Source organism: Nomascus leucogenys, chromosome 21 (genome assembly GCF_006542625.1).
Source record: "Nomascus leucogenys isolate Asia chromosome 21, Asia_NLE_v1, whole genome shotgun sequence".
In the NCBI taxonomy this organism is placed as follows: Eukaryota; Metazoa; Chordata; class Mammalia; order Primates; family Hylobatidae; genus Nomascus; species Nomascus leucogenys.
The window spans coordinates 49,796,948-49,809,234 of NC_044401.1; the positions used below are offsets into that span (position 1 = coordinate 49,796,948).

The window sequence follows — 12,287 nt, forward strand, 5'->3', positions numbered from 1 at the left end:
TATTCCCAGGGGCTCGCAAATAAATGTTTAATGAACGAACAAGAGAGTGAATTCCAATTCCATGCAACAATGATTGGGCTCCTGGGCCCCAGGCCATGTGTCTGGCATCTGAAACGGAAGCTGCAGGATGCAGCCTCTACCCTCATGGAACTCCTCCTGTCAGAGGAGTGTGGGGACTGGATGACCCCAGAGGTAACTTGTGGGGGAACGAACAGGTAAGGGGCTGTGTGATGAGATGAGAGACTGGGAGAATAAACCAGAAAGTCTCTAGCTGTCCAGAGGACATGGCACAGAGGCCCATGGTCCCTATTTCAAACCAAGGCCACCAAACTGAGGTGGGACCTTGGGACAGACAAAGTCATGTAGAAGTTAGGGGCCTTCTCCTCCCTTTCCCTGGGTCCTGAGTACCTCTCCTCCCTGACCTCAGGCTTCCTCCTGGTGTCACCTTGGCCCCTCTTGGAAGCCAATTAGGCCCTCAGTTTCTGTGGCGGGGATTAATATGATTATGAACACCCCCAATCTCCCAGATGCTGATTCAGCCAGGAGCTTAGGAGGGGGAGGTCACTTTATAAGGGTCTGGGGGGGTCAGAGCCCAGAATCATCCAGCTGGAGCCCTGAGTGGCTGAGCTCAGGCCTTTGCAGCATTCTTGGGTGGCAGCAGCCGTGGGGCAGCCACAAGGGCCACAGCCATGAATGGCACAGAAGGCCCTAACTTCTACGTGCCCTTCTCCAATGCGACGGGAGTGGTACGCAGCCCCTTCGAGTATCCACAGTACTACCTGGCCGAGCCATGGCAGTTCTCCATGCTGGCCGCCTACATGTTCCTGCTGATTGTGCTGGGCTTCCCCATCAACTTCCTCACGCTCTACGTCACCGTCCAGCACAAGAAGCTGCGCACGCCTCTCAACTACATCCTGCTCAACCTAGCTGTGGCTGACCTCTTCATGGTCCTAGGTGGCTTCACCAGCACCCTCTACACCTCTCTGCATGGATACTTCGTCTTCGGGCCTACAGGATGCAATTTGGAGGGCTTCTTTGCCACCCTGGGCGGTATGAGCCGGGTGCGGGTGGGGTGTGCAGGAGCCTGGGAGCATGGAGGGGTCTAGGAGAGTCCTGGGCTTGGCGTTGGTGGCTGAGAGGCCTTCTCCCTTCTCCTCTCCTGTCAGTGTTATCCAAAGCCCTCATATATTCAGTCAACAAACACCATTCATGGTGATAGCCGGGCTGCTGTTTGTGCAGGGCTGGCACTGAACACTGCCTTGATCTTATTTGAAGCAATGTGCGCTTGTCTAATTTCACAGCAAGAAAACTGAGCTGAGGCTCAAAGAAGTCAAGCGCCCTGCTGGGGCATCACACAGGGACGGGTGCAGAGTTGAGTTGGAAGCCCGCATCTATCTCGGGCCATGTTTGCAACACCAAGCCTCTGTTTCCCTCAGAGCAGCTGTGCTGGGTCAGACCCAGGCTGGGCACTGAGGAGAGAGCTGGGCAAGCCAGACCCCTCCTCTCTGGGGGCCCAAGCTCAGGGTAGGAAGTGGATTTTCCATTCTCCAGTCATTGGGTCTTCCCTGTGCTGGGCAATGGGCTCAGTCCCCTCTGACATCCTCTGCCTCCCCTCCCAGCCGCTGTCCTTCGGTGCCCCTCCAGCCTCCCTGCTGTGCTCCAAGTCTCCTGGTGTTGAGAACCGCAAGCAGCCCCTTTGAAGCAGCTCCTTTTTGCTTTAGAATAATGTCTTGCATTTAACAGGAAAACAGATGGGGTACTGCAGGGATAACAGATCCCACTTAACAGAGGGGAAAACTGAGGAAGAGAGGGGGAAGAGACTCATTTAGGGATGTGGCCAGGCAGCAACAAGAACCTAGGTCTCCTGGCTGTGATCCAGGAATATCTCCGCTGAGATGCAGGAGGAGACGCTAGAAGCAGCCATTGCAAAGTTGGGTGACGGGGAGAGCTTACCGCCAGCCACAAGCGTCTCTCTGCCAGCCTTGCCCTCTCTCCCCCATGTTCAGGCTGCTCCCTCGGTCCTATTCTCAGGGAATCTCTGGCCATTGTTGGATGTTTTGTTACATTCAATAATCACAGATCACCCAGTTCTGGCCAGAAGGTGGGTGTGCCACATATGGGTGGTTGTTCTCTGCAGGGTCAGTCCCAGTTTACAAATATTGTCCCTTTCACTGTTAGGAATGTCCCAGTTTGGTTGATTAACTATATAGCCACTCTCCCTATGGAACTTCATGGGGTGGTGAGCAGGACAGATGTCTGAATTCCATCATTTCCTTCTTCTTCCTCTGGGCAAAACATTGCGCATTGCTTCAAGGCTCCTAGGAGAGGGCCCCACATGCCCAGGTTGTTTCATCTCCCGAGAAGGGAGAGGGAGGAAGGACTGCCAATTCTGGGTTTCCACCACCTCTGCATTCCTTCCCAACAAGGAACTCTGCCCCACATTAGGATGCATTCTTCTGCTACACACACACACACACACACACACACACACACACACACACACCTCCCTACTGGGTTCCCAGTCCAATCGTGACCCCCGATCTGATTTGTGTCCCTTATGGGCCCAGAGCACTAAGCAAATAACTTCCCCCATTCCCTGGAGTTTCTTTGCCCAGCTCTCCTTAGCGTGTGGTCCCTCTGCCCCTTCCCCCTCCTCCCAGTGCCAAGCTCTCTCTTTCCCCAGGGCCTCCTCAAATCCCTCTCCCACTCCTGGTTGCCTTCCTAGCTACCCTCTCCCTGTCTAGGGGGGAGTGCACCCTCCTTAGACAGGCAGCGGAGTCTGTGCTGACCACCTGTTGACTGCCTTGCAGGTGAAATTGCCCTGTGGTCCTTGGTGGTCCTGGCCATCGAGCGGTACGTGGTGGTGTGTAAGCCCATGAGCAACTTCCGCTTTGGGGAGAACCATGCCATCATGGGCGTTGCCTTCACCTGGGTCATGGCGCTGGCCTGCGCCGCACCCCCCCTCGCCGGCTGGTCCAGGTAATGGCACTGAGCAGAAGGGAAGAAGATCCAGGGGCTCTTTGTAGGGTCCTCCAGTCAGGACTCAAACCCAGTAGTGTCTGGTTCCAGGCACTGATCTTGGATGTCTCCTGGCCCAAATGCCCACTCAGGGTAGGGGTGTAGGGCAGAAGAAGAAACAGACTCTAATGTTGCTACAAGGGCTGGTCCCATCTCCTGAGCCCCATGTCAAAGAGAATCCAAGACATCCCAACCCTTCACCTTGGCTGTGCCCCTAATCCTCAACTAAGCTAGGCGCAAATTCCAATCCTCTTTGGTCTAGTACCCCGGGGGCAGCCCCCTCTAACCTTGGGCCTCAGCAGCAGGGGAGGCCACACCTTCCTAGTGCAGGTGGCCATATTGTGGCCCCTGGGAACTGGGTCCCACTCAGCCTCTAAGCGATTGTCTCCAAATGGAGCTGAGATGAGACACAGTGGGGACAGTGGTTTGGACAACGGGACTGGTGACTCTGGTCCCCAGAGGCCTCATGTCCCTCTGTCTCCAGAAAATTCCCACTCTCACTTCCCTTTCCTCCTCAGTCTTGCTAGGGTCCATGTCTTACCCCTTGCTGAATTTGAGCCCACCCCCTGGACTTTTTCTCCATCTTCTCCAATCTGGCCTAGTTCCATTCTCTAGAAGCAGAGCCGCTGGATGCTCTGGGTTTCCTGAGGCCAGTCCACTGTCACCAATATCAGGAACCATTGCCACATCCTAATGATGTGCCCTGGAAGCCTCTAGTTTCCAGAAGCTGCACAAAGATCCCTTAGATACTCTGTGTGTCCATCTTTGGCCTGGAAAATACTCTCACCCTGGGGCTAGGAAGACCTTGGTTTGTACAAACTTCCTCAAATACAGAGCCTGAGGGCTCTCCCTTCCTCCTCACCAGCCGTCTGCCTGGCATAGCCCTAGTCTCAGCGGGCGGTGGATGCTGGGGCTGGGCATGCAGGGAGAGGCTGGGTGGTGTCCTCTGGTAACGCAGCCACCAAACAATGAAGCGACACTGATTGCACAAGGTGCATCTGCATCCCCATCTGATCCATTCCATCCCGTCACCCAGCCATGCAGACGTTTATGATCCCCTTTTCCCGGGAGGGAATGTGAAGCCCCAGAAAGGGCCAGCGCTCGGCAGGCGCCTTGGCCGTTCCCAAGTCCCTCACAGGCGGGGTCTCCCTACCTGACCGTCCTCAGGTACATCCCCGAGGGCTTGCAGTGCTCGTGCGGAATCGACTACTACACACTCAAGCCAGAGGTCAACAACGAGTCCTTCGTCATCTACATGTTCGTGGTCCACTTCACCATCCCCATGATTATCATCTTTTTCTGCTATGGGCAGCTCGTCTTCACCGTCAAGGAGGTACGGGCGGGGGGTGGGCGGCCTCACAGCTCTGAGGGTCCAGCCCCCAGCATGCATCTGCGGCTCCTGCTCCCTGGAGGAGTCATGGTCTGGACTCAGGTCCCGTGTCCTGCAGGCCGCTGCCCAGCAGCAGGAGTCGGCCACCACACAGAAGGCAGAGAAGGAGGTCACCCGCATGGTCATCATCATGGTCATCGCTTTCCTGATCTGCTGGGTGCCCTACGCCAGCGTGGCATTCTACATCTTCACCCACCAGGGCTCCAACTTCGGTCCCATCTTCATGACCATCCCAGCATTCTTTGCCAAGAGCGCCGCCATCTACAACCCTGTCATCTATATCATGATGAACAAGCAGGTGCCTACTGTGGGTGGGAGGGCCCCAGTGCCCCAGGCCACAGGCACTGCCTGCCAAGGACAAGCTACATCCCAGGGCAGGGGAGGGGGCTCCATCAGGGCTACTGGCAGCAGTCTTGGGTCAGCAGTCTCAATGGGGAGTGTGTGAGAAATGCAGATTCCTGGCCCCACTCAGACCTGCTGAATCTCAGGGTGGGCCCAGGAACCTGCATTTCCAACAAGCCCTCCACAGGTGGCTCAGATGCTCACTCAGGTGGGAGAAGCTCCAGTCAGATAGTTCTGGAAGCCCAATGTCAAAGTCAGAAGGTCCCAAGCCGGGAATGGGATGGGCCAGTCTCCATAAAGCTGAATAAGGAGCTAAAAAGTCTTATTCTGGGGGTAAAGGGGTAAAGGGTTCCTCTTGGAGGAACTCAGCAGTTGGGGTAAACAGTGTCTGAAGTCAGCTCTGCCATTTTCTAGCTGTGTGGCCCTAGGCAAGTCAATTTCCCTCTCTGTGTTTTGGTTTCCTCATCCATAGAAAGGTAGAAAGGGCAAAACACCAAACTCTTGGATTACAGGAGATAATTTACGGAATACCCTTGGCTCACAGAGGGCACCATGAAATGTCACGGGTGACACAGTCCCCTTGTGCTCGGTCCCTGGCATCTCTAGGGGTGAGGAGCGTCTGCTTAGCAAGTTCCCTCCAGGAAGCCGGATTTGAGTGGATGGGACGCTGGAACTGTGAGGGGCAGAAGCAGGGAAAGGGTTGGGGCGGAACTCACTAACGTGCCAGTTCCAAGCACACTGCGGGCAGCCCTGGACCTGACTCAAGCCTCTTGCCTTCCAGTTCCGGAACTGCATGCTCACCACCATCTGCTGCGGCAAGAACCCACTGGGTGACGATGAGGCCTCCGCTACCGTGTCCAAGACGGAGACCAGCCAGGTGGCCCCGGCCTAAGACCTGCCTAGGACTCTGTGGCCGACTGTAGGCATCTCCCATCCCCCACACCCTCCCCCAGCCACAGCCATCCCACCAGGAGCAGCGCCTGTGCAGAATGAATGAAGTCACATAGGCTCCTTAATTTTTTTTTTTAAGAAATGAATTAATGAGAGAAAAATGAGGCTCCTCACTCACCAGGGACGGCCTGAGAAGGGACATCCACCAAGACCTACTGATCTGGAGTCCCAGGTTCCCCAAGGCCAGCGGCATCTGTGCCCCTCCTCCTCCCAACTCATCTTTCAGGACCACGAGGATTCTTGCTTTCTGGAAAAGTGTCCCAGCTTAGGGATAAGTGTCTAGCACAGAATGGGGCACACAGTAGGTGCTTAATAAATGCTGGATGGATGCAGGAAGGAATGGAGGAATGAATGGAAGGGAGAATATATCTATCCTCTCAGATCCTCTTAGCAGCAGCAACTCATACTTGGCTAATGATATGGAGCAGTTGTTTTTCCCTCCCTGGGCCTCACTTTCTTCTCCTATAAAATGGAAATCCCAGACCCCTGGTCCTGCTGACACGCAGCTACTGAGAAGACCAAAAGCGGTGTGTGTGTGTGTGTGTGTGTTTGCGTGTGTCTATGTGTGTTTCAGCACTTTGTAAATAGCAAGAAGCTGTACAGATTCTAGTTAATGTTGTGAATAACATCAATTAATGTAACTAGTTAATTACTATGACTGTCACCTCCTGATAGTGAACATTCTGAGATTGGGCATTCAGACGATGGGGTTTCACCCAACCTTGGGGCAGGTTTTTAAAAATTAGCTAGGCATCAAGGCCAGACCAGGGCTGGGGGTTGGGCTGTAGGCAGGGACAGTCACAGGAATGCAGAATGCAGTCATCAGACCTGAAAAAACAACACTGGGGGAGGGGGACGGTGAAGGCCAAGTTCCCAGTGAGGGTGAGATTGGGCCTGGGGTCTCACCACTAGTCCCAGGTCCCGTGCCTCCCCCCTTCCCAATGTGGCCTATGGAGAGACAGGTCTTTCTCTCAGCCTCTGGAAGCTATCTGCTCTTTTGCTCTAGCACCTGGGCCCCAGCATCTAGAGCATGGAGCCTCTAGAAGCCATGCTCACCTGCCCACATTTAATCAACAGCTGAGTCCCTGATGTCATCCTTATCTCGAAGAGCTTAGAAACAAAGAGTGGGAAATTCTACTGGGCCTACCTTCCTTGGGGATGTTCATGGGCCCCAGTTTCCAGTTTCCCTTGCCAGACAAGCCCATCTTCAGCAGTTGCTAGTCCATTCTCCATTCTGGAGAGTCTGCTCCAAAAAGCTGGCCACATCTCTGAGGTGTCAAAATTGAGCTGCCTCAGTAACTGCTCCCCCTTCTCCATATAAGCAAAGCCAGAAGCTCTAGCTTTACCCAGCTCTGCCTGGAGACTAATGCAAATTGGGCCATTAAAAGCTCAGCTCCTATGTTGGTATTAACGGTGGTGGGTTTTGTTGCTTTCAAACTCTATCCACAAGATAGATTGAAACTGCCAGCTTCCACCTGATCCCTGACCCTGGGATGGCTGGACTGAGCAATGGGCAGAGCCAAGCAGCACAGAGTCCCCTGGGGCTAGAGGTGGAGGAGGTAGTCCTGGGAATGGGAAAAACCCCAACTTTGGGGTCATAGAGGCACAGGTGACCCATAAAACTGCAAACAAGTTTTGTCATCTCTCTGAGCTTCCTTATCTGCAAAAGAGAGTCTTAAAACTGACCTTGGCTGGGCACAGTGGCTCACACCTGTAATCCCAGCACTTTGGGAGGCCAAGGCGGGCAGATCACGAGGTCAGGAGTTTGAGACCAGCCTGACCAACATGGTGAAGCCCCGTCTGTACTAAAAATACAAAAATTGGCCGGGCGCAGTGGCTCACGCCTGTAATTCCAGCACTTTGGGAGGCCGAGGCGGGAGGATCACGAGGTCAGGAGATCGAGACTATCCTGGCTGACACGGTGAAACCCCGTCTCCACTAAAAATACAAAAATTTAGCCGGGCGAGGTGGCGGGTGCCTGTAGTCCCAGCTACATGGGAGGCTGAAGCAGGAGAATGGCGTGAACCCTGGGGAGTGGAGCCTGCAGTGAGCCGAGATCGCGCCACTGCACTCCAGCCTGGGTGAAAGAGTGAGACTCCGTCTCAAAAAAAAAAAAAAACAAAAAAAACACAAAAATTAGCTGGGCATGGTGGCGCGTGCCTGTAATCCCAGCTATTCAGATGGCTGAGGCAGGAGAATTGCTTGAACCAGGGAGGTGGAGGTTGCAGTGAGTCGAGATTGCGCCACTGCACTCCAGCCTGGGCAACAGAGGGAGAGTCTGTCTCAAAACAAAACAAAACAAACAAACAAACAACAACAACAAACACCTGATCCTAAGGGGATTAGATGGGACTGTGGACTTTAAGTGGCCAGCCTACTGCCTGGCATGCAGCAGATGAGACCATGGCAATACTGGGCCTCAGCTCAGAGCTGGCCTTACTAGAGACCCTGTCCCAAAGGGGAAAAGGATGGAGCTATAGCTCCCGAGAGTTGCCCCCTCCTCCAAGGTGAGAAAGTGGGGGCAGGAGCATGAGATAGCAGATCCTCGGTGCCTTGGTGGGGCTGGGGCACGTTATGCTGGGATCTCTATCATTGTCCCTCTTTACTCTGACTCACTAGATAATATCAGTCAGGATACTTTTGGTTACAAGTGATAGGAAATCCAACTCATTTGGGCTGAAGCAAAAGGGACACATTGTTGGCTCACATGAACAAAAAGCCCGGGGCTTCAGGCACAGCACATCACCATGCCTGAGATGCGGATTAATTCTGTGATTGGCCAAGTCTAGGTCACCTGATCATACGTAACTCATTTATGCCTGAGGTTGCAATTTTTTGGATTTTTGCAATCAGACCTTGGCGATGACCTTGAGCAGTAGGCTATAAATAACTCTCACAAGCTTAGCGTTCCAATAATGGAACACTAGGCATACGCAGGTCTAACTGCATCACCATGGCTGGAATGGGGATTCATCCTCTGATTGGCCAGACCTAGGTCACATGCTCACCCTGCAGCCCAAGCAGGCTGAATGGGGAGAGGTAGGTTTCACAAAGGAAAGCCCAGGTGCTGTTACCTGAAGTAGGAGGGCAGGAGGCAGGGTGAGCAGAGCCAACATTAACCCAGAGGGAATGCAATCTAAGTTGGTGTTTTCTCGGCACGTGGCTGGACCAGGCCTCCCTCCCTCATCATCTCAGGGACATGAGGGAGAAGATTCCTATGGGTGGTCCCGAAGGTCTCACCCTTTGTTTTGGATGCTGTGTTGGGCCAGGGTGGCAGTGGGTGGGACAGTGGCATCTTAGCTTCCCTGACTTGCAGGCAGCCCATTCCAGCTCCCCGCCCCAACCCCCAACCCAGTCCACTTTTTCTGAGAAGTGGTACATTTGCCCCAGCCTCATGTCCAGAGGAAAATTTTACTCTAACACCAGAACATTCTCTGGTTTGTCCTGAAAGACAGGAAAGCCTCCACCTCCTTAATTTACTTGATGGCTGCTTTGTGGGCACTTGCATACATAAAGAGAAGGAGCTGCTGCCTTAAGCTGCAGCAAGTTTGTCCCCACCTCATCTCCAGGCAGCCAGCAGATGTACAGAGTGCCCCTTGGGTACAATGGCAGCTCCATTCAACCAAACCTGAGCAAGATGACCCCATGCCAGAATGCACTGGGGACTCGGAGATGAATTGGAGCCTAGAGACCAAGTCTCTAGGCTATGACCTGGCCTGCCTCACGGCCACAGAGCTCTCTCATGCCAAGGGAGACATGCACCCCTGAAAACCTGAGGTGCCCCCTAAGGAGAGAGTGGGTGCCCTTCCCAACTATGTAGCTTCAGGGCAAGTTCCCTTTCTTTCTTCTTTCTTCTTTCTTTCTTTCTTTCTTCTTTCTTTCTTTCTTTCTTTCTTTCTTTCTTCTTTCTTTTTTCTTTCTTTCTTTCTTTCTTTCTTTCTTTCTTTCTTTCTTTCTTCTTCTTTCTTTCTTTCTTTCTTTCTTTCTTCTTTCTTTCTTCTTTCTTTCTTTTCTTTCTTCTTTCTTTCTCTCTCTCTTTCTTCTTTTCTTTCTTCTTTTTCTTTTTCTTTTTTTTTTTTTGAGATGGGGTCTCACTTTGTCACCCAGACTGGAGTACAGTGGTGCCATCATAGCTCACTGTAGCCTCGACTTCCCAGTTCCAAGCAATCCTTCTGTCTCAGCCTCTCGAGTAGCCAGGACCACAGGCACACCCCACCACACCCCTTATTTTTTATTTTTTGTAGAGATGGAGTCTCCCTATGTTGCCCAGGCTGGTGTTGAACTTCCAGCCTCAAACGATCCTCCTGCCTTGGCCTCTCAAAGTGCTGCGACTACAGGCATGAGCCACCGCACTTGGTTTGGGCAAATCCTTGAATTGCTCCAAGACTCAGGCCCCTCAGCTATAAAGGAGAGAATTATCCCACTTGGTAGAATTGTCTATAGGGACTAATAAGATTAATGGTGTAAAGGGTGCTGTGCACAGTAGACATTCAATAAATGTGAATTCCTTTCCCAGAGACATGAACTAAGTTCAAAGGAGGCAGCCCCTTGTGTGGTGGGAAATTGACTTGTAAGGAGATTAACACAGAGAGGAGGTCTTGCAAAAGCGGGGAAGCAAGTGCTAACTGCTCCCAATATTCATTCCCTTTCCTTCTATTAACAATATCATCCTAGGTTCTAGCTGGGCACCTGGTTGCTCAACACAAGACAGCATCTTTCAGCTTCTTTTGCACCTGTGGTGGCAGAACATTAAGGTCCAGTCATTGTAGGGTACTCAGAAATGACGTGTGCAGTCTCTAGGTTGTGCATTTTGGAGAATGGAAGTACCCTCCTTTTCCTCTCGTCTTTTCTTCCTGCTGGCTGGAAAGTAGTCATGATGACTGGAGCTTCCACACCCATATTAGATCAGGAGATAGAATCTGAGGACACAGAATGGCAAAGTGTTCTCTGGTGTGTCTCACCATGGTTCCCCCATGCTGCCTTAACAGCCATGGCCAACTTATACTTAAAGAGTTTCAAGAGGGAAGAGTTTCATTGTTCCTTGTTTAAGTCACTTGTGATTTTGGAGTTATAGCCAATTTCTTTTCCTTCCTTCCTTTCCCTCCCTCCCTTCCTTCCTTCCTTCCTTCCTTCCTTTCCCTCCTTCCTTCCTTCCCTTCTTTCTTTTCTGAGACAAAGTCTTGCTCTATTGCCCAGGCTGGAGTGCAGTGGCACAATCTTGGCTCACTACAACCTCTGCCTCCTGGGTTCAAGCAATTCTCCTGCCTCAGCCTCCCCAGTGGCTGGGATTACAGGCACACACCACTTCGCCTGGCTAATTTTTTGTATTTTTAGTAGAGACGGGGTTTTGCCATGTTGCCCAGGCTGATCTCGAACTCCTGAGCTCAAGTAATCCGCCTGCCTCAGCCTCCCAAAGTGCCGAGATTACAGGCATGAGCCACCACGCCTGGCCTATAGCCAATTTCTTTACTAAAACAAAGGGCTTCCAGGCTGCAGCCCAGGAACGCAGAAAGATCGAAGTGCAGGTCCTCTCTGAACTTCAGCTTCTCCGTGTATAAATAAAATAGTGAATATAAAATATTTACATGGATGTCGAATGTGGCAGCTATTACTATTTCTACCCCGTCCTTTATATATTTATTGACTCAAAGTCAGGAAAGAAAAGTCACAAATGTCCTGATGTTCCAGGGGCTGGAGTTACACAAAACAGACACCCTAAAACTGCTTCCAAAAGTTCAGAACTGTGATCTTCAGAACCGCAGGAAAGTTCACATGTAGGCTGACCCCATTCAGTGTTTCATTAACTAGTTCTCAGCAGAAGTTACATTTTATACAGGCCTCGGTAAAAAATCGCAGAAGCTCACCAAGCGGCCCGTCGTCTCCGCAGTCTGATGCTCAGAATTACCATTTCCCTGTAAAAAGGCAATCCTCTAGAGGAATTTTTAGATCATGCAGCACATTTTAGAGCTCTTCCCTTCAAATGCGAAACTCGATCCTGGCACAGCCGGGAGCAGGGTTTCGGAAGAAGCTCGTGGGAATGTTTCTATCGCTGAGTGTTGCTCTACTTCTCAGTTCTTGGAAGTGTCCCATAAATGTGATCAAAATTGCTGCCCCCACTTGTGCCAACTTCCATTTGCCTCTTTGCTTCGTCTCCTGCTCCAGCATAGTGCCGGAAGATGGTTTTCAGGCCTCCAGCACTGGGACCTCCAGGCATCACAGTAATGGGTACTGAGCACCGACCGTGTGCCAGATGCTGTGCTGGGCACCAGGGATACCACCAGGAACAAGACCGATACAGCCCTGCTCCTCCCCCAGAGCGCAAAGGCTGGAGACATGGAAGCAGAGCTGTGATTCAGAGCGCTTGAGGCTCTCCAGGAGCAAGGCTGGGGCCTGGCAGAGGCCAGAGAAGGGGCCCCTAACCTTCTAGAGGGCAGGGAAGGCTTTTCTGAAGATGTGGCATCTACTCTGAGGCCAAAAGATGAGTGGGAAAGAGTCCAGAGAAGGGGAGCAGTGCGTACAGAGGGGCCTTCCAGGTCAAGTGTATCAATTGGCTTGTACGGCAAGACAGACAACCCCAACACTTCAT

At 52.2% G+C, this 12,287-nt stretch overlaps 1 protein-coding gene across 1 annotated transcript; it reads left to right on the plus strand.

Annotated features, from left to right (window-relative positions):
- Nucleotides 1-594: 594 nt before the first annotated feature.
- RHO (rhodopsin) lies at nt 595-7,112 on the plus strand. Its single transcript, XM_003265030.4, has 5 exons — nt 595-1,050; nt 2,811-2,979; nt 4,186-4,351; nt 4,467-4,706; nt 5,532-7,112. The coding sequence occupies exons 1-5, from the start codon at nt 690-692 to the stop codon at nt 5,640-5,642; spliced, it is 1,047 nt and encodes a 348-aa protein (XP_003265078.1). The 5' UTR covers nt 595-689; the 3' UTR covers nt 5,643-7,112.
- The last annotated feature ends 5,175 nt before the right edge of the window (nt 7,113-12,287 follow it).